Genomic DNA, 23,390 nt, shown 5'->3' with positions numbered 1-23,390 from the left:
TCCCAGCAGACATGCACAATTAGAAAATGACCATATTCGAGAATAACACCTGACACAAAGTTTCCAGAGTCCCATATGAAGTCTGTATTAAATTTCGGTGGGCGATAGACCACCGCACAAAGAACAATCACAGGAGTTTTTACCTCAATAAGTTGGAGCTCAAAACTGGAGCAGTTGACAGCTGGGGACTGCTGGACGTGAAAGGAGGATTTGAATACGGATGCCAGTCCTCCACCTTTGCTGGTGGTGCTAAGGGAGCTGAAGAAACTACATCCAGGGGGGGAAGAGCTCCGAAAAAGGAGCAAGATCACCGTCACAGAGCCAGGTTTCAGTCTAGAACATAAAATCCAGGTTGTGTGGGATAAAAAAGTCATTAAGTAAGAAAGTTTTATTGGTGACGGATCTCACATTCAACAAAGCCAAATAGAGATGAAAAGTGTCAGATGGTGAAGCACGCATCAGTGTGCGGAGGTTCCGACTGTTCACGCAACGTCTCCCGGTCCAAACGCGCCAGCTGGTTGGAGGCAGCAACAGCTGATCGGGGTCCGCCGAACAGCTGACGCTGTCAGAGCCGCTAACATCAGGGAGCATCGGCCGGATCCATCAGTCTCTAATCCTCCTCGAGTGCAGGGTGGGGGGAACATCCAGAAAGTGCCAATTAATGCAGCAATCAGACCCACAAACATACCTCAGGTGAGCCTCGAGCCTGACCCGGAGACCTCCGCATTTACCCTGTCTTCTCCGGTGCCTCCGACGGGCAAGATGGAGTGGAGGACACCTCAGGAATGCTGGGATTTCCTCGAGGCATGGAGAAAAGTTCATCAACAGATCATATTTGAGCTGATCGGAGAGGCCTCCAATCTCAAGCAGAGTCTGACAGTCATAGGTGAGGAGAGATGACACCTCATGACAGAACGGGTAAATCAGTACTCAGCAAACACAGAGAAGAGCAGACGTCCAGCTGATCACCCTGGTGCCATCTTAGATTTACCTGTTTACCAAAACAGGTCAGGTTTTTTGTGTGGATTGATGATGGCGAGCTAGACAACCCTACAAGTTTGGGTTCAGTGCAGGCCTCAACCCTGGTTCGATGCAGGCCTCCAACTCTGGTACGATGTATGCCTCACTCCTGGTTCGCTGCAGGCCTCAAAGCCTTGTTGCAGTACTGCTGTAGTGGTAGGAGCATGCATGCTGTGCCAACAGTTTTCCCTCTCTTTTTCATTTTTCCTTGAGATTTAGAAAATCTCAACCGAACTCTTTATTTTGAACTTTTTTTGTTTTGTCTGATTCTGTTTTGAACTTAAAGGACTGAAATTTATTGAATTGTATAAATTAGATACTTTTTAAATTTATTTTGTAATCTTTTCATTTAATTCATTGTATTTGCTATTTTCCTTGATTTACATCATGTTTTTGTTTAATACAGTTGGTTAGAAAAGAACTTTGTGTTGTTTCTGTTGTTTCATTAATTTCCTTCCAGCTCCAGAAGCCTTATCTAACCAAACAAACAAGCCCTGTTCTATAATTAACTTTTATTAATAATATTAATTTAATATCGCATCATATGTGTTACATAAAATATGGCGAGCTAGCCAGGAGCTGGATTGAATATTAATGAACATACATTTTATGGTACATTGAGTGGAAAAAAAATCCTGCAATAATAGAAATTGTTGTGCAAGAGTCCATAAAAGTCCCAGATGCTGTTGTAATTTCTGGTTAAACTAAAACCGAAACAGATAAAACAGAACTTGAAAAGGATCTTGCAATTGTTGGGTCCATCAATTGTATATTTTACATTGATAACCCTACATCTAAATATCATGGACTTGGTATTGTTGAGTTTACACATGGCACTGCTATGCAGTCTCTTACACCTTTACTTCCTTTGCTTTACAATAGTTCCACAGAGACAGATGTTACTTTTAAAGTGTGTAATTTGGCCAGTATGTATAGTCCTATCGCATGTACCAAGAGCTACCTTGAGGAACTGCAGGAAATTGCAAATTTAACTGGAAAGTCATTTGAAATTTTTCTGCAAGAGGAGCTAGCAAAATTTTCCTCTGTCCCCTTCTTTGACACAGGAGGTAAAGGTTGAGTCAAAGAGGGAACAAGCATCACCACCTACCAGTGAGCCTGCAGTAAAAGGTCTTAAAGACAGTCCACTCAAAGTTAACTTGACACACATTGAAACAACTCCATCAAGAAGCCTGACCACTGATTTTGCTTTCCTTGTTGTACCTCCTGCTACAGTAAAGCATCTTCCAGGTGATGTATTTAACCCACCTGAAGTTCAAAAAATCATAGTTGACCATATTGTCAAGACAGACAATGTTGTGTCCCACCAGGGCTCTTCCAGACTCAGGACTTTCTCTGGGAAGGTCACACAGCCCAGTAATGAAACAGACTATGACACATGGAGAAATAACGTGGACTTGTTTCTCATAGATTCTTCAATTTCTGACTTGGAGAGATCTCGGAAGATTTTTGAAAGTCTGGTGCCACCAGCTACCTGGTGCTTATCTTGAACTTCTTGATTCAGCATTCAACACTGTGGCAGATGGAGATGAGTGTTTCGCAATGTTTTTAACCACTTTACAAAACTGTGGTGAAAAACCTTCAGAGTATTTGCATCGTCTCCAAGTTGTTTTGAACACAGCCATGAAGAGAGGAGGTGTCACTGCTACTGAATTTAATCGGCATCTCCTGAAGCAGTTTTGTCATGGCTGCTGGGACAACGCCCTCATCAGCGACCTTCAGCAAGTGCAGAAGAGTGGGTCATCAAATTCAGCAGCTACTGTCAACTTTGACCAAGCTTCATTATGAAGGTTTAGAGAATAAACAAGTGAGCCATAGCAGTCCTACACCGAAAGCTAAAGCCGCATTTCCATAAGCACCTACTCGGCTCGATTCAACTCGTCTCAACTTTACTCTACTTGACTCAGTTTAGGTGGTTTTCCATTACAATTGAGTACCACCTCATCGCGGGTGGAGTCGTCAGAGCACGGCGGCCCGGAAGTCCCTAACGTCATTTGTGTGCGACACAAACGCAACACAACAATGGAAGACATGGAGACGATGGTACAACTGCTGCTCGGTCTATGGCTTTCTGTCAGATTCAAAGTAAAAGAAGAGAGTCACAGAAAGCTGAGGGCGGCGAGTCGAAACACTCAGGAGACGCACAGGAGAGTTAGGGAGGCGATACAGCAGTATCAAGCTGAAGACAAGAGGACACAAACTAGACGACGTATGAGGGTAAGCTAATGCTAGTTCGCTACAGTTATCGTATATCAGTCACGTGCACAACCCTGTAATGGCTGCAATTTATTGCTGTCAGGTATTAAAATATGTATGCTGCGTATGTGTTTCAGATGGTTCTCTTACGAGACTTCATGGGATGTACCTGAAGCAGTAGCACATGAGCCTGCAATGGTAGTGGCACAAGATGTAGAGGAGGAGGGCAGAGATGTATGGGATGCAGTACTTGTTGTGCAAAAGTTAAAAGTTATTATTCTTGCTATAATATATATATATATATATATATATATATATATATATATATATATATATATATATATATATATATATATATATGTGTGTGTGTGTATATATATATATATATATATATATATATATATATATATATAATGTAATTCTGACAATAAATTTTGTACCTTTTGCAGATGTGTCTACGCTATTGTTTGTTTTATTTGTAAAGGTTAGCAAGAGTAAATGAGAAATTAAATGCCAAAACATTAAAACGGCTGTTTTAAGAATATTCCAGTTTGATAAATCGTATTGCTTTGGTGTAATTTGGTCAACGGAATGATGAACCATAAAGTAGTTTGTGTTAAAACATGTTAAAACCCATTAAACACAAATACATTATTAGGGAATGCAAATGCTAGTAGCATACAGAATTGTTTGGTTCAGACTGTTGACTCTTTTCCCGCCAGTGTCTTAACAGACAAAATGTAAAGTTATGATGCAATCACATAAGTCACAAAATAGTTTATTAGTCAGCAGCAAAATCAAAACTATTTACAATGTGCAAAGTACAAACTGTGGTAGGCCTCTCCTACAACGGAGGACTGAAAGTATAAATATTTGCAATTAGATCTCAAGTCTCTGGGAGGTGGACTCGCTCACACTCGCCGGCAGCCCATTGCCTGCACCAGCTGCACCAGCACACCCAAAGAATGCCTGGTTGAAGGCAGCATTCTGAGCAATGTCCTCATATGAAGGCAGGTGATGTTTAAGTTGATTTGGTAAGAATGAATTGCCGGGACAACATATTTTACCAAAGTGTGCATTTCAGCTCAGGAACAGCATTTGAAGCATATAAAAATCATGAAGTCTGCAATAACGTGTAATTTCTGGTTAAACTAAAACTGAAACAGATAACGAACTTGAAAAGGCTCTTGCAATTTTTGGGTCCATCAATCGTATATTTTACATTGATACCCCTACATCTAAATATCATGGACTTGGTATTGTTTAGTTTACACGTGGCACTGCTATGCAGTCTCTTACACCTGCCTTCAACCAGGAATGCCTGGTTGAAGGCAGCATTCTGAGCCATCTCCTCCCTTCACAATGCCGCTTCATTCTCTCTTGCCTCACGTGCGTCGCTGAGGAGTAACTGGGTGTGCTCATCATGCTGGGCACGGCTCCGCTCCTCCTCAGCCTGCCTCTCAACAAGTACACTTGGAAGGTCCAATTTGCTGTGGCCCCTTTTCTTCTAGACCAGTGGTTCTTAACCTTGTTGGAGGTACTGAACACCAACAGTTTCATATGTGCATTCACCGAACCCTTCTTTATTGAAAAATAAAATATGATTTTTTTTTTTCGAATTCCAGACATAGTTATATGTTTTACTGGTGCACAAAATGAACCGTGCATTAACATCACTTGTGTTCTTGTATTCCCCATCTCCATGCAGCTTAAGGAAGTGTTCCTTTAGTTTTGCCGGTGCTAGACTAGAATTGCTTAACTTGGCATTGCAAATCATGCAGATAGGACACTGACTCCCATCACGTTCCGTTATACATGTGAATCCATGTTGTACATATTCGTACGACCACTTTCTTTTTTTTGCTCAACATAGTTAGTATGGATTAAAATATTAAGAAAGAAATCACACAACGTACCATCACGACAGTCACAAGTCGATTACTGAGCGCACCAAATTCCCTGCAGCACAGATTGGCCAAGCAATGTAGCGTGATCACCTGCAGCCAGTGATGGCCAAGCAGGGCGTGTTATCACGAATCATATCGGCTGTGTGTCTTGACCTCTGTCGAACCCCTGAGACTGACTCACCGAACCCCTAGGGTTCGATCGAACCCAGGTTAAGAACCACTGTTCTAGACCAAAGACAGAAAAATGATGTGTTTAGCCACCCGTCCCTCCACTTTCAATCATAATCATGTCTTTGATACTTTTACTTGAGTAAATTTTTGGCACTCTTTACTTTTACCAAAGTACAAAACAGTTAGTACCTCCTACACCACAACTAAAAACAACGTGGTGTGAAACTTCATTTCATCTTACGCACATTTTGGAGTTAATTCAAAATTCAAGACCTTTATCACAAACATAATTATCCATAGTATAATGCGCAGTGAAATGCGTTGTGCACCTGTTCCAAACCGAAACAAAAGAATAAAGAATAAAAACACATAAGAAATATGTATGTATGTATATATGCATGTTATATATTAGGGCTGGGACTTTAACGCGTTAATTTCAATTAATTGCAACCAAAATAACACGTTAAATAAACGTGTTTACTCGCACCTTTCTCCGTTCCCTAATTTCTGGCACACCAGTGACTCTGATGAACACTCCAAAACAGTGTGAAGAAGTTCAAGGAGCAGCAAAAAGCAAAGCGGAAGTTCTATTATGACAGAGGAACAAAGAACCTACCGGAATTGCATGCTGGGGACCAAGTGAGGTTTAAAGACAAAACAAATACATGGACACAGAAAGCAAATGTTCTGAGTGAAGTTCAACCAAGGTCATATACCATTCAGACAGAAGGTGGAGCTTTCCTGAGACGAAATCGCAGAGATCTTCTCAAGGAACCTGCGACTGGAGAACAGAGGTTTGAGGCTGCTGAACAACCTCAACACACACTCAAGACTCCATCAACTGAGTCACCTACCCATATGCAAGAACAAACACTCAGAAAGTCTTCAAGAAATGTGAAGCCACCTGAGAGACTAATTGAACAGATTTAAATGTGTTTATATGTTGGTTGTAAAGTTATGATGTCTTTAAGTTTTAAGCACAATTGTGTACTTGTGTGGTACAGACTGAGGTTAGTGCAAGCTGATTTTGTTATTAACTTTAAGTTAACTGAGTTTAGCTTAATAAGTAAAAAGAGAGCAATCATTATTCTTCAAGTATATACATAAGGAAGACAACAATTTTGTCAAGACAGAGCAAGGTTTTATGTTAATAATTGAAAAATGGTTTTATGTGGAAAAAAGTCATTCTAATAGTAGTATATGTTCTTTATGTTGAACTGAGAGAGGTTATGTTTATGAAAGTAGAATGTGTTTATTTTGAAAGAAAAAAGGGAAGATGTAATGATAACAGCAAATGCATATTTGTGTAGTATCAGTGGTTCATGTGAATGCTGTTTATACCTCCGGACAGTAGGGGGCGTTTGGGGTCTGTGAGTAGACTAAGCGCAGAACTCAGACGTGTTCAAGCTTCCTGTCTGTACATGTGATGAAGCCAAACTTTATATATAAAGTACCTTCTTCTTCAAGTAACGGCTTTATTATTAAGAACCCACAACAAAAACAATACAACCTGCAGAACACTTAGCTAAAGCTAACAGTTAACAAATTTATGATGCTGACTAACCTGATTTAGCATCAGTGTGTACACTAAGTCAAGAAATGTAGCCTGAGATGTACAGAACAACTTTAAAATCCTATGTTAGAACATGTTTACATCAGAGATTACAATCTGATGTTAACTTACAGTAACTTCAGCCACGGTAGTGTAGCTTTATATATAACATTGTCCAGATGTGGAGAAGAGAACTAGTTACTAAGATTACTTTAACCTTTGTTACCTGTAGAATTTATCTTCACTTTTAGATGCTAACGTTGCTAGTAGCACCGTCGGTAAACAGGAGAAGCCGGTAAATGTGGGCGGGACAGAGAGTCCTCTGCTCAACTACTGAGGTACAGGACAGCAGAGTGGAACGCAGCCAGCATGAACAAGACTGTGAGCCTGAGCTCAGGGAGCAGAAACCCTGAGCTTTTAGATACGAATCCCTCTCACAGCAGAAGTGTAGCAAAAGTCGTGTAAAAAAACAGCTAATTGTGAAGCCGCTGGACTGGTGATTTGTCTGTATTTGCAGCAGTTGCGTAGCCGAATACGTAAACTTTTCAACTATGAATACCTTTGTACACATGGACAACTCTTTGTACACATGGACAAATCTTGTTACATGTACAAATTTAATACAGATTAGCAGATTTTTTTTACACATTTGAAAACCTAATTACAAACAGACAAATTTTGAGCGGGCCTCCCCCTTCTTCTTTATGCCCCGAGAGGCTGCGGTGCAGGTGAGGATCGGCATCAGTTGTTGGTGCTTCCTGGAAAATCTTGGAGAAAAGAAGCTGCATTCTCAGGTGTTTTGAAGAATTTCTTCTTTTCATTGGGCAGGGTGACTCTCAATATCGCTGGATGGAGAAGGCTGAATGGACGTTTCCTCATGTGTAGCTCCTTCTTGACATGGTTGTATTCCTTCCTGCGATTCACCTGATTCGCACTCAGGTCCGGGAAAAACAGCACCGGGTTTCCATTGTACATGACGGGTCCCCCTTTCTCTTTGGATAGCTTGGCGGAGATGCGTAGAATTTTATCTCGGTCCGGGTACTTCAGCAGACGGATGAGGATGGGTCTGGGTCGCTGGTCTGCCAGGGGGCGGGATGCCGGGGACTGGTGCGCTCGTTCAATAATCAGGGGCTCAGCAAAATGCTATGCAGCTATGATTCTCCAGTTGGTCAACTTTATCCATCAGGAAGTCCTTCTGTTTACTTAGCCGAAGGACCTGGGTATCTAGCTCTGTTAGCTTATCCTCCGCCGTGGTAATTCGTACCTCTGCTTCAGCAATACAAGAGCACATCCCATTTATCACTGTTTTAAGAAACAGACTGGCTGATTTCAGCAGTTTTAAAGTCGAGCTTTTGTGACAGGGCTTCATTACCACGTTTTATCTCTTGTAGTATGAGTGAGCTTCCCTCCGCCTCATGTTGCCTGCTAGCCGCCATGCTGCCTTTGTCGCTTGCTTCAGGTGTTGTAGCTTCCCCAACTGGAAATTGGTCAGTAGACAAATTGTGAGCTTTATTTCTAGGTCTCAAGTCCATGTTGCAACTTCTAGATGAAATTGGAGGTTAAGTGTGTCGGGTTTCTCAAACGTCCATGACGTGCAGGTGAAGATGAAACATCTGTTGACACTGACTTACTTAATAAGTTTTATTATAAGGAAGAACAGCTTCGGTCAGACAGAAATTGCCTAGAACGACTTCGCCAAATGATCCTCCCAGAACAACAGCCGGAGATCACTTATATGTTTTGGACAAGTACGAGGTCACAACATATGTGTCCTGTTTAGAAGACATCTGGTCAAAAAAACAAGACCCATATTGATCAACCCCCTAGACATGTGGCACCCATCATAAGGGTCCCTGTGGCACCCAAAGAGCCCCAGAGGTCATCCTCCTAGTCATAAGGACTCCCATCTAAACACAGCATTGAGTTCCTTCAGCAGAAAAACACATTATATTCTGATAAGCAACACATATCTCAGGTCAGATACTACAAGTGGATATTTTTTTTTTTTTTTTTTTTAAACCGAGTGTACATGAAGAGCTCCGGGACAAGCGTCTACTGAGCTCCGCTGCATCACATGACCTTCCAAATTTGAGTATTTTTGAAGGCCTGATATGATTATATAAATATAATATGTGTGGTTGAACGAAAAGTGTTAATGAGAATCTTGCTAATGACTAGTCAAAAAAAATTAGGGTGTTAAACCATAGTTTTTACATTTATTTAAAACACAACTTTTTATTCTTACTAGTTTTACAACATACAACATCTTTTTGAATGTTCTTGATAAAAGACAACAGGAAGTTGACATTTGAAAACTTCTGTACCGTATCGCTTAAACAGGATTAGTTTTTAAAGTTTGTTATTCAGGTTTTTCTGCAGTGTGTGTGAATTAGGGAAGTCTGTCCTTTTTCTTTCTCTAACAGTTACATCTTCAGACTGAGTTGTACACGTTTGGGCCAGTGGGCCATCGGCTATGTGACCAATGATTGCAACATACTGCAGACCATTCCCCACAACAAACCGCTGTTCCAGGCTCTTATCGATGGCTACAGAGAGGGATTGTATGTAACCTTTCACATATTGTCTTTCTCTCAAGGTCAGTCTCTGTGTGAAAATTGACCAGTTGTCCTAATCTCTTCACTGTGTACAATTGATATGTGACAAACTTTGTCACATCTGATGCATCGTCTTTAAATGTCTATTGGCAGACCAATAGACATTTAGGTTTGTAGGTTTGTAGGTTTGTGTCAATAGCATAGTAGTGCTTTGTGAAAGTATTAGCCTTTTCTGAAAACCACTACTGTTTCAGTCATGTAATCTGACTGACCTAGACAAATCAGAGATGCTGCCTTTCTTTTAGTGGTCAGGATCTTACCTTTTCCAACCATCAATTGCAGCAGGTTGAGGCTATCCAAAAGACACAGTGTCTTCTTCCTGTTTTAAGCATATCTGTTTTTAGTCTAGTAGGGAGGCCATAGAAACTCTGAGGAACTGAAGTTCACTTAAGTTATTCTTTCTGTTGCCAGTCATGATGGTTATACCCAAATTTGGAAATTCATTTGCAAAACTGACTTTAAACAGAACACAGATTCTGCTCAGTCTGTTATTCTATACAGAGAGCAGTGTATTACTGACTCATTTATTCTTTTATTTTATAACACTTCAGATTCTTTCATGAAGCATCTGCTCCTAGCTGATTCTTAATAAAATGTATACCTGATAATATATCAGTTTCATAACACACAGCGGACAACACATTATTTTTAGATATTTAAAATGAATATCTTATTGTGTGTTTTAAGTGTTTTTTATTTTTCTAATTCACAGCTACTTGTTCCCTGATGGTCGCAGTTACAATCCTGACCTCACTGGTTTATGTGGGCCGATGCCTCATGATCACATCAAAGTGACACAAGTGGGTTTGACAAGAACAGTGGCCATCATAATTAACAGTTATGGGATAGCTCAAAATTAGTGTTGGGAAGTACCTGAAAACATGGTCGAATTTGTCATTAGGGCCATGGTGAAAAATTTCTATTTCATGTATTCTGCATGTATTTGTCTGTATAGGTTTGTATCTTATTCTCATGTATAGTTCGATATGAGCATCACTTAATGACTAACTGGAGTTTGCTGCACCTGAACAGGAGCAGTATGAGCTGTACTGTGAAATGGGCTCCACCTTCCAGCTCTGCAAGATATGTGCTGAGAATGACAAAGATGTCAAGATCGAACCCTGTGGTCACCTCATGTGTACTTCATGTCTTACGGCCTGGCAGGTATTGTAATGAACCTTTCTGCAGAACCCTGTTTCCAGAAATAAATTGTTTGCTGGAGTTACTGCATGTGTACATGGGGGATTGTAGGTTTGTGTCAATTTTCCCCCCATCTTTGCCTCTTTGTTGTGTCCATTTGGGAAGACATGAACATTTTTAGCTTTCACCGATATGAGATTTTAGATTTTCATTTTTTGTTGTTGTCAGAACGAATCTGCATAGAAGAGAGAAAAGACTAAAGGACTCAGATCCACTTTGACATGGATGGCTTCTTTCACACCTCTCTCAAACCATCAATGGTGGCCATCCATGTCAAAGTGGAGAAGCCATCTCTGAACGGGGGGGGTTGTCTGCGACATCATCTTTTGCCGATTTACAATCAGGTCCTTTCAAAACTCCCCAAAAGAACTACTCAGCAGAATGACTCGTGAAGTGGCTCATGCTAACGACCACCATTAGCATACGAGGGCTTGGTGAAACTCGTATTTCAACGACCCCCTTTGTCACTCCCTGGCTCCCACCGACCATTGTTGAGGAGCCAGATGGGCCTTGGCAATGGTCGTCGGAATGTGAATAGCACTGACCACACCTCACAGGGGTTATAAGCTGAGGCAACATCAACCACCACCAGAACTGAAGAAGCCTCTTGGATGAGAGGTGAAACGTCTTCAAGGAACTTTCTTAAGTTGGATTGATTTAAACAACTTTGGTTAACTCTTTATGATAATACAGTGTTTACTCAGTAATACTGAGAGGTATTTTGCACACCTGTTGCTAATTTGACATATAGACATTTTCATTTCGCCAAAAAAAGGGAAAAAAGGAAACACAATCTATACCAACATGTTTTGAGATGTCTTCGCACCATGTTTTTGGTCTGGGTTATTCAGAATTATTACAGCACTGAAACAATGTATTTCTACAGCAGCTGCAATGGGTTTCCTAACTGATGCTCTACGATCCACAGAATGTAATGTTAAGACTTCTTGGCCTGAAAGGTTTATAGAAAACCTTAAATGTTTGAGCAGCGTCTTGGAGTACATGCAGTAGTGTTTGAGCTGATGCTTGTTTCCCAGGACGTATTCAGACTAACTGGCTTTAGCCTGTACATAACTGTAGGTCTAGTAAATGAGTGCAGTCTTTCCAGAGTTCAGTCGTGTGCTCTTCGTTCAGCAGCACCCACATTACCAGCGTTTGTTCGTCATTCTTCCTGTTAGGACAACTCAGTGTGATGCTGCTTTACCCACAACCTCAGTGAAATATGTCAGTGTGTGTGCTTCAGAAATGAAGTATTTCCTTCCACATTCATGAAAGACTGTGTCAGCGAGAGAGGGAGTCCTCCTACATTGCAACAGTGAGTAACCCCGCAGTAGTCCATTCAGGCCATTGACTCAGTGGTGCTTTCCTCTATGTATTAGTCAGCTGCGGTGGAACAGACATCCTCACTCACAGCTGGCTGATGATCAATGTAATTCCACGTCCTGTTTTCTTTAATGACTATTTTTGATCTCTGTGTGGAACATGTGAGGGTTCCCTTATTATAGCTATTAGTTTTATCCAGAATCAATACAGTGAGGATTCAGAATGTTTTAGCAGACTGTAGGACAGGTTTCATTATGCATACAGTACTGTGCAAATGTTGTACACTAATAGTAAAGTGAGGATACTTTCAAAACTAATATATTCATTTGTCTTAATGAATCATATCTTTATATTAACGACAGATAAAATGTGTATTTATATAATGAAAGGTGTGAACAAATAAAGTCACACTTGACTGTAGTTCCCATCAGCTCTAAGCATTTTAACAAATCCACTGTACTGGTCAGCAGCAATCGGCAGATGGACACAGTGGGGGTTTGGGGAATATTTAGCAGCAGTTCCTCTGCAGATGTTGGAGACCCATTTCCAACTAAAGGAGAGCAAATATTGACATTTGTCACACTGACAGAAATATCATTACAAATAAATGTTAATATAGCTCATACTTTGTCTTCTGAGTGTGTTAATAGGCTCCCAACTGATCAAATTACTCAATCTGAAAACTTTCACTACTCAACCAAATTTTATTCTGTTTTAATGTCAACATCTGGACAAAACATGCAAATCATTAAATCGGTGTGGGAAGGGTTACTGTCACTCTGTTTTTGAACTTTTCTGTCTACTTCAGAGCAGAAGTTAATCAAAGAACATTTTCTTCCTCTCACCAGGAAGCAGATTCATTTAGCTTGTCTTTACTAACTGAACAGTTTCTTTAATGTCTATGACCACAAAAATTTTTCATTCACCCTCTGAGTTCTCTTACGTTTGGCCTCCCAGTCCTTCCCCTCTCCTCCCACTCTAATTAGGATTAAGTTTCACACATGCCTTTGATCTGTCCCTCGTTTGGTCTCTGTAAATATTGTCTGAGTTAGAAGAGAGAGATGCACTGAAAACCAAAGCATCTTTTACTCTTTTATTTATTTATTTTATTTATTTATGATTTGTCCCCCAGAAATATGTACATGGCCAATGACTGTTGTGCAGTTTACAAAAACAGCTTTCACTTGAGGTGATCTACACAAACGTGTCTATTGATTATGCCTTTCATGAATGGGGGGACAGAGAGTGAGATATAGGGCAGTGCTAAAGCCAATAAGCATGTGCAACCCAGTTGTTTGCAACAGCAGTCTTCCAGCCTGACAGTCTAAGTGATATATATATTTTCAAGAAATGAAATTTTTAACAACATTTTATTCAATATATTAATTTTTAATCGAATATAAATAATAGGTATATATATATATATATATATATATATATATATATATATATATATATATATATATATATATATATATATATATATATATATATATATATATATATATATATATATATACACATATATGTATGTACAGTGGATATAAAAAGTCTACACACCCCTGTTCAAATGCCAGGTTTTTGTGATGTAAAAAAATGACACCAAGATTAATAATTTCACAACTTTTTCCACCTTTAATGTGACCTATAACCTGTACAACGCAACTGAAAACCAAACTGAAACCTTACAGGGAGGTGAAGTAAAAATAAACAACTGAGATAATAAGGTTGCATAAGTGTGCACACCCTCTTATAACTGGGGATGTGACTGTGTTCAGATTTAACCAGTTACATTCAAACTCATGTTAACTTGGAGTCAACACACTCCTATCACCATTTAAAGTGCCTCTAATTAACCCCAAATAAAGTTCAGCTGTTCTAGTAGGCTTTTCCTGACATTTTTGTAGCCACATCTTCCAGTACAAGCCATGGTCCGCAGAGAGCTTCCAAAGCATCAGAGGGATCTCATTGTTCAAAGATATCAGTCAGGTGAAGGGTACAAAAGAATTTCCAAGGAATTAAATATACCATAGAACACAGTGAAGACAGTCATCATCAAGTGGAGAAAATATGGCACAACAGTGACATTACCAAGAACAGGACGTCCGTCCAAAATTGATAAGACGAGAAGAAAACTGGTCAGGGAGGCTGCCAAGAGGCCGACAGCAACATTGAAGGAGCTGCAGGGATTTCTGGCAAGTATTGGCTGTGTAGTACATGTAACAACAATCTCCCGTCTTCTTCATATGTCTGGGTTGGGTAGGGTGGCAAGACGGAAGCCTTATCTTACGAAGAAAAACATCCAAGCCCAGCTTCATTTTGCAAAAACACATTTGAAATCTCCCAAACGCATTTGGGAAAATGTGTCATTGTCCGATGAAACCAAAGTTGAACTTTTTGGCCATAATTCCAAAAGGTATATTTGGCATAAAAACAACACTGCTCATCACCAAAAGAACACCATACCTACAGTGAAGCATGGTGGTGGCAGCATCATGTATTGGGGGCTGTTTTTCTTCAACTGGAACTGAGGTCTTAGTCAGGGTGGAGGGAATTATGAACAGTTCCAAATACCAGTCAGTGTTGGCACAAAACCTTCAGTTAGAAAGCTGAAGATGAAGAGGAACTTCATCTTCCAGCACGACAATGACCCAAAGCACACATCCAAATCAACAAAAGAATGGCTTCACCAGAATAAGATTGAGGTTTTGGAATGGCCCAGACCTGAATCTGATCGAACATCTGTGGGGTGATCTGAAGAGGGCTGTGCACAGAAGATGCCCTCGCAATCCGTCAGATTTGGAGCGATTTTGCAAAGAAGAGTGGGCAAATATTGCCACATCAAGATGTGCCATGCTGATAGACTCCTGTCCAAAACGACTGAGTGCTGTAATAAAAGCCAAAGGTGCTGCAACAAAGTATTAGTTTAAGGGTGTGCATATTTATGCAACCAGGCTATTTTAAGGTTTTTATTTTTTTATTTTTCCCCTTTAAAGGTTTCAGTTTGTTTTTCAATTGTGTTGTACAGGTTATAGGTCACATTAAAGGTGGAAAAAGTTGTGAAATTATTTAACTTGGTATCATTTTTTTTACGTCACAAAAACCTAGCATTTGAACAGGGGTGTGTAGACTTTTTATATCCTATGTATGTATGTATGTATTGATGTATGTATTTATGTATGTTTGGGGGTTAGCAATGTCACTGCACATGTGTGTCTGTGTGTATGAAATAATCGGTTTCATGCACACTTCTTCCTTATTCATAAAGGAATCAGATGGCCAAGGATGCCCCTTCTGTCGCTGTGAGATTAAAGGCACAGAGCCCATCATTGTGGATCCCTTTGACCCTCGAAATGAGGGCACCAAGTGTTTCTTCTTGGACCAGCACAGCAGCCCAATGTTGGATGTGGATGACGATGAAGATCGAGAAGACTGTCTTGTCATGAATGGACTGGCTAACATCAGGAAGGTAAAGACTTACAGTGCAAGCTGTTGTTCTATTCATGGGCAAGTGAAGGGGCTGAAAGATATTTGATTTCCATTTTCTTCTGGTTGTTTGTAATAGGTGCACAATACCAGGTAATATTTTTGTGTTTCATGATTACTCACGTGTTGAAGGATTTACTCTGCCTCGGCCACAAAAGATCCATACCTTACTTTTTTTGTACAGATATGTTATTCTGTAACAACATCTGTTTGTAAAGGTTCATTTTATTTGTGTGAATCTGAAAACTCTAGTAGCAATCAAAACATGAAATGAAATCCTCTCCAGTGTATTAATGGTATGTGAGTATATAATAATTCATATTAAATAGCTAGATGTTGACTGAGATAGAATTAAAAAATAAATAAACAAGCTAAATTGGAGCAAGGAGAAAATTCTGCTACTGGCAGATGATATTCTTTAACCAAAAATGTCTAAAAAGAATTTGGTGCCACCTAAACAAGTTTGGAAAATAAAGATGCATGGAAAGAGTAAAAATCTTTTTTAAAGTTATTTTTTGGCCATTTTGCCTTCATTATATAGGACAATGGAGAGACAGACAGGAAACATGGGTTGTATGTGGGGGAATGACATGCAGTAAATGGCTGGATTCAAACCCATGACTGCTGTGTGTCAAGACTATAGCCCCTGTTAATGAGTTGCCCGCTCAGCCAGCTGAGCTATCTGGGTGCCCAATAATAATAATTTTACTAATACCTTGATATGCCCAGAGTTTAAAACCAGCAGCGCTTTACCAGAACAAAAGAAAATGTTATTCCCTACAGAAAAAGAGTAAAATAAGGCAAATGTGAAGTGTATTCAGAGTAACTTCAAAACATCCTGAATTGTCTTTTTGAGCAAGGGGTCAAAGAGGTAGTACATGTAATAAATGAGCTGTCTGTCTATTGGTATCTGTCTAGTAGGATATCCCTTCTATCAACATAAAGCCCCTCTGGTGCTTACAAGACACAAGAAATTGGCTTAATTGATTTTATGTTTAACTTTTAGTGGTAAAAATGAAAAAAAAAGTCTTTTGCTTGTCCATAATTTTTACTAGCAGTCTGTGAAATTTGATCCCATAACCTCTGTTACACATTACATAACCTTAGCGGGTACTAAATTATTAGAAACAGATTTAAAAGATTTTTTTTTGTTTTTCTCTCAGCATTGCACCGAGCACCAAAACTCACCCATAGTGTCTCCCAGCTCTTCACCTGTCAGCCAACATAGGAAAGCCCACGGGGGAGACCCCAGCCACTGTGTCCAGCACCTCAGCCTCCCCCCTGTCCCACCACGACGCGACCTCATGCATAAAAGTGCCATCCGCTCTCCATCTGCCAGTCCCACCAGCTCTCCAAAGGTCAGCCACAGGATCCCACAGGCATAAACATTAAAAATGGGTCACCTGAATTTTCTGGCACACCATCACATCATTGAGCACTACTGATTTGTTACACAATTATTTAAAACAAATATACAAATATTAATGCAATGTTTAGAAAGTGCTTTACAGAAAGGCTTAAAAACATTAACATTTATAGAGCTGTCAAAATTAACATATTAACGCGGATTAATCCATCATCATGATTAATCTGATTAAAAATTTTAACGCAATTAACGCATCTGTAGCGCAGAATGACTCAAAATCCCTGAAACGCCTCTGGCAACACATTTTGGGCAGTTTGTCTACATAGACTTTGCACATGCAAAGGCATGTGCAACGGTAAGTCGGCAGTCGGTGATAGTCGGCAGTTGATCCAATAGTGGCAGAACCAAGCAACTCCACATGGAAGACGGCAAACAGTAGGACCCTACTGTTAATCAGTAGGATCAATCAGTAGGGTATAATCGGTTGATTAAATCAGCCGATTATAGCCCTTTTCAAAATAATCGTCAACGGCCTGAATTTTGCTGATTAAACGCCGTTATAGTCTTAATTTCTCATAAAACAGTAAATGCTGTCAAGCGTCCTTGCGCTGTTTGCCCAATATGTGGAGCTCTGACTCCATTCAATCCTCAGTCCTCACCGCTGTCTTCCCAGTAATGTACAGGAGTAAGCTACAGCCAGGCAACATTACAGGAGTGGGCTGAGCCGACAGGTAAGTTCACAACGATGTTGTGAAATTAACAATGACTCAAAATGTCTCCCATTTCAGTTAAGAGAAACAGTTAAAGTGAAAATGATTAGCATTACTGTCTGTCTTCAGCAACTGTCATGATGTCATGTCACTCTTAGTTTTACTTTGTCAGAAAATACTATAACACAGTGCACAGGCTGTTAAAGCAACTCAGTGTGTGTGTTGTTATGGAGTAACATTAGTGTCAGACTACTTGTGACTATAATATATTTAAAATGCAACTCTGTCATAGATGACGTGTTGACATCTGAGAAAGATGTCTCTGGTTTTTATTTTGGTTCATATGAGTCATGACTTCATGGCAAAGAAAGAAATGGAATAGAGAAAATGTGATTTAACGTTTAAGGGCATCAGAGGGCTGCATAAATAATGTTTATATATATATATATATATATATATATATATATATATATATATATATATATATATATATATATATATAAATACAAACATACATACATACATACACGCACGCACACACACACACACACACATATATATATATATAAAATACCTCTAATTTGCAGCAACAAGTACAAGACAAGATGTATTTCATAACTCATTTATAGATTGACTCTTTTTAAGGTTATGTAATTTCCCAAAGGTTTAATGCTTTGTTGCATGTTTTTGTACTTGAAAATTCCTCTCTGTTCTAAAGTTAAACAAATACTTGCGGACAAAGTATTCTAAAATAGTAAAATGTTCTGCCTGTAATTCATATCTTTGTTGTTGTAAACATTAAGGGATCAAAAAAGAAGTTATTTTATTCATTCTATATTTTTTAATTAATCGGCCAATTAATCAGTTTTGGAAATTTTTTTCTGCCAAATGTTGTAATCGGCATCGGCCCTACTAAATAGCACATTGGCCCTCTCAGTGGTAAATTTGAATATAAAAAAACGCAAGACGGAACAGTCGACCGACTTACAGTAATATGTACACTCTGCAAGAAGGAGTTTTCTTTTCACCGAAGCACTTCCAGCTTAAAGTACCACATTAACACAAAGTATGCATTAGTCGGGGACTCTAACATGAACCTTTAAAAGTGTTTAATAAACACCTTACGTGCATATATATTCTCTTCTTTCTTGAAAGTGTTTGCACATGCGATTTTTATTGATTAAAAATGAATGATATTGAATTGTGATTTATCGAAATTCATCCACAACAACCCTATGATTAATCCGATTAAATATTTTAATCGTTTGACAGCACTAATTACTGTATTTAAGAAGAAGTCAAATTATTTCGATCATTTACATTTCAGTGAACCACTGAGCAAGCTGTATCTTTGTTACTTTGTAGTCTTCACCAGGCATGTCCAGAAAGCAGGAAAAGCCTCTACCAGCTCCACCTCCTCCTCAGAGGGACCCACCTCCACCTCCTCCCCCTGAGCGTCCTCCTCCTATCCCACTAGAATCCCGCCACTCTTGGCTCCCCAGTTCCTCTTCCTTGTCCTCTTCTATCTCATCTTCTACCAGTGCGCTGTCAGATTCCCAGACACCACCTGACACAAGGTGTTCCAAAGACAGCCACTTGGCAGACACCCACCGGACTGGAGCAGAATACCAACTCCAGCTGGGACCTGCTGGGCCCTCTCACCTGAACGGACGACCACTCAGTTGTCCATCTGGGGAATTTGGGAGGTGTCATCACAGAATCGAAGAAGCAGGAAACTCAGAGAGCTCCAAGGTAGGAATTAGATGTCAATTTCACGGTAAAGCAATGGGTTGGATGTGAGCGGAAAAGCGTAATTCCTTAATTAATTTATTAACTCACTAGCAGAAAGTTGTAAATGTAATGCCTCAACAGTTGAATGGATTTTCATGATTTGGTTTGGACATTCTTCTCAGAAAGAATAAGAACCACTTAGTGATTCTTAAACTTCTCTCCTAGTGGAATTGTCAGATCCAAATTTGAATTGTCTAATATACCTACAAAAGTAATGGCATCCCTATCAGCCTCAGCAAAATACTGAAACCAATATGCTAAACTAACATGGCGACTATATAGTGAATTTGACGCCACTTACTGGACTGATGAATCTGCAGTTTGGTGTACACATTACTGGTATTTAACAGCTTTGTTAATCTGCTTTTCATGAAACATGATCAAAACCTGGAACTGTCCTTTACTGTAGTCCATCTGTCTTACACACGTGGAAAAAATTGTTAACTCCTCGGTTAATGAAAGAAAAACCCACAATGGTCACAGAAATAATTTAAAACTGACAAAAGTAGTAATAAATAAAAATTCTATGAAAATTAACCAGTGAAAATCAGACATTGCTTTTGAACCGTGGTTTAACGGAATTATTTGAAAAAATAAACCCATGAAACAGGCCTGGACAAAAATGATGGTACCCTTAACTTAATATTTTTTTGCACAACCTTTTGAGGCAATCACTGCAATCAAACTATTTCTGTAACTGTCAATGAGACTTCTGCACCTCTCAGCAGGTATTTTGGTCCACTTCTCATCAGCAGACTGCTCCAGCTGTCTCAGGTTTGAAGGGTGCCTTCTCCAGATGGTATGTTTCAGCTCCTTCCACAGATGTTCAATAGGATTTAGATCAGGGCTCATAGAAGGCCTCTTCAGAATAGTCCAGTGTTTTCCTCTTAGCCATTCTTGGGTGTTTTTAGTTGTATGTTTTGGGTCATTATCCTGTTGCAAGACCCATGACCTGTGACTGAGACCAAGCTTTCTGACACTGGGCAGCACATTTCTCTCTAGAATACCTTGATAATCATGACATTTCATTGTACCCTGCACAGATTCAAGACACCCTGTGCCAGATGCAGCAAAGCAGCCCCAGAACATAACAGAGCCTCCTCCATGTTTCATAGTAGGGACAGTGTTCTTTTCTTGATATGCTTCATTTCTGCGTCTGTGAACACAGAGCTGATGTGCCTTGCCAAAAAGTTACAGTTTTGTCTGTCCATAGGATATTCTCCCAGAAACTTTGTGGCTTGTCAACATGCAGTTTGGCAAATTCCAGTCTGGCTTTTTCATGATTTGTTTTCAACAATGGTGTCCTCCTTGGTCGTCTCCCATGAAGTCTACTTTGGCTCAAACAACGATGGATGGTGCAATCTGACACTGATGTACCTTGACCTTGGGGTTCAACTTTAATGCCTGTAGAGGTTGTTCTGGGCTCTTTTGTTACCATTCGTATTATCCGTCTCTTCCATTTGTCATAAATTTTCCTCCTGCGGCCACGTCCAGGGAGGTTGGCTACAGTCCCATGGATCTTAAATTTCTGAATAATATGTGCAACTGTAGTCAGAGGAACGTCAAGCTGCTTGGAGATGGTCTTATAGCCTTTACCTTTAACATGCTTGTCTATAATTTTCTATTTAATCTCCTGAGACAACTCTCTCCTACGCTTCTTCTGGTCCATATTTAGTGTGGTACACAGCATGTCACCAAACAGCACAGTGACTACTTGCAACCCTATAAAAAAGCCAACTGATTACAAGTTTGTAGACACCTGTGATGCTAATTACAGGACACACCTTGATTAAACATGTCCCTATGGTCAAATTTTTTTCAGTCTTTTCTAGAGGTACCATAATTTTTGTCCAGGCCTGTTTCATGAGTTTATTTTTTGAAATAATTCTGTTGAACCACGGTTCAAAAGCAATATCTGATTTTCATTGGTTAGATTTCATAGAATTTTTATTTACTATTACTTTTGTCAGATTCAAATTATTTCTGTGACCATTGTGGGTTTTTCTTTCATTAACCGAGGGGTACCAACCATTTTGTCCAAGTGTGTACAGGTTGGTTTTGCTAATGATGAGCTTTTCAGCCTTTGGGGCAAATCCAAAATATGCCTATTTAAAACCATTGAATGATTCACATTCACATGATTCTGCTGCCATGCTGGGAATGAAAGAGCTCCTCACAGCTAGAACAACGTGATGCTAATTGTACATGTACAGCTTGCTTGCATGCCAAAAAAAATGAGTTACTTTGGCAATTCCTTATAATAACATAATAGGTGATGGATACCATCCATCGCCATCATGTGGGTTTCCTTCTGCCTACGTTTGTGAAATGTATTATGCATGCATTTCTGTAATATATAAAGTGTTATTTTTGCAGCTCTTTCTATAGATTGCAGACTTTCAAAAATGTTAGGTATTGTACTAGAATGAGATTTAGTATTCAGTAAGGCATGTGAAAGTATGGTTGAAAGAAAGTTAAACTTGTACTGTACTTGTCTGTATTATTCATGAGAGTTATGTAGTTCTGAAGTGTTTTGAACAATTACAGGAAGATAAAAATCCCCACAGTCAGTGAGGCAGAGTTGTTTTTTTTCTCAGACTGATTAGTCTGCTACTAAAACAAACTTAAGTAAATAGTCATGTTTAGGCACAAGTACTGTGTGGAAGAATTACAGTCATAAAGCCAAAAACAGTCAACTCAAGATTAAACATGTCCAATGACAAAACTTTAGTTTGGTCACTAGACCAAACTAAAGTTTTTTTTATTATCTGGTGGTAGAAATAATTGAAGTGCATCAAGTGCAAAATAAACAAAAGGACATCTGTTTTCAATTAAACAGGACACTAACTTGAAAATGTATTGCTGTAATACATTTGTCCTTTTATTCTGGTTAGTCTCTCAATTTTTTTGTCAAGTGTTGTCCTGTCTGTTAAAGGTTTGTTGTTCACAGTTGAATAGAGTTTTTCCCTGAATCACCTCCCACTGACAACAAGATAAATAATCCCCAAATACAATGGTACAGCTCTTTGGACAATGGGTTAGATAAAGTAGGTGAAAGTGTATTTTTTTTTTAAATGGGACAAAATGTTAATGAGTTTAGATTTGTCAATTTTATAATATTTTTGTTTATAGTTTATGTTTTCATTGTTTCCAGATTTTCGTTTCATTAGTTAAGTTCTGCTAATGAGTAAATGTCCATCATCTATACACCACTTAATCCTCATTAGTGTCACGAGGGGGCTGGAGTCTATCCCAACTGACTTAGGGTGAAGGCAGGTCACCAGTCTGTCACAGGGCTGCATAAAGAGACCAACAAGCACACTCATATGCACATCTACAGACAATTTAGAATCACCAATTAACCTCAGCATGATTTTAGACTGTAGGAGGAAGCCGGAGTACCCAGAGAAAACCCATGCATGCGCAGGGAGAACATGCAAACTCCATACAGAAAGATCCCAGGAAGGCCAGGATGCGAACTGGGGATCTTCTAGCTGTGAGGCGATAGTGCTAACCACCAAGCCACTATGCAGCGCTAGTGAGTAAATAGATGGAGCATAATTATAAAAATTACTGCTAAATAATGAAATCCTTGGTTTAGCTGAAACTCAAAAATGTAACTCACCATTCAATACAATACACAAATTGTCCAGAGACTGCCTCCGGACGTCCCAGGGTGGGAGCTAGAAAACTGCTGAGCATATGTATAATTTGCACCCTCTCTCTGCTTCATCATTTAATGTTGAGAGTGCTGTGTATACACTCATGCACATACCCAATCTCTATCTAGAGATTCTTTATTTATCAAAATGTACCTCATGCTGCATGTAGAGAAGCATTGTCATTTCTGGAAATACTTAGGAAGTTGAAGTGTTTTTTTCATACTTTCGTCTTCCATTTCTGCAAATGCAACCTTCATTTCAAAGGCAAGTGCGATTTGCATGTGGAATATATTTCTAAACCAGTGTTACTGAAGGTAATATTTTGTCCTGGGTTTTTGGAATTTTCCACTGATATTACTAATTGCAGTGGAGT

The 23,390-nt window shown here is 39.4% G+C and overlaps 1 protein-coding gene across 11 annotated transcripts in view; it reads left to right on the top strand.

The window, feature by feature from the left end:
• The window catches only part of cblb (Cbl proto-oncogene B, E3 ubiquitin protein ligase), a 135,297-nt gene that overhangs the window by 82,698 nt on the left and 29,209 nt on the right, over nucleotides 1-23,390 (top strand). For 10 of the 11 annotated variants that reach the window (XM_055017236.1, XM_055017234.1, XM_055017233.1 and 7 more), the window contains 6 exons: nucleotides 9,288-9,425; nucleotides 10,192-10,279; nucleotides 10,512-10,643; nucleotides 15,271-15,471; nucleotides 16,652-16,846; nucleotides 18,930-19,316. In XM_055017236.1, the coding sequence (XP_054873211.1) occupies nucleotides 9,288-9,425; nucleotides 10,192-10,279; nucleotides 10,512-10,643; nucleotides 15,271-15,471; nucleotides 16,652-16,846; nucleotides 18,930-19,316 (1,141 nt within the window). The remainder of the gene's footprint in view (nucleotides 1-9,287; nucleotides 9,426-10,191; nucleotides 10,280-10,511; nucleotides 10,644-15,270; nucleotides 15,472-16,651; nucleotides 16,847-18,929; nucleotides 19,317-23,390) is intronic. The other variant, XM_055017231.1, reaches the window with a different exon arrangement.

Source organism: Amphiprion ocellaris, chromosome 14 (genome assembly GCF_022539595.1).
Source record: "Amphiprion ocellaris isolate individual 3 ecotype Okinawa chromosome 14, ASM2253959v1, whole genome shotgun sequence".
NCBI lineage: Eukaryota > Metazoa > Chordata > Actinopteri > Pomacentridae > Amphiprion > Amphiprion ocellaris.
The sequence above is the reverse complement of the archived record's forward strand: the minus strand, read 5'-3'. Positions and strand labels throughout refer to the sequence as shown.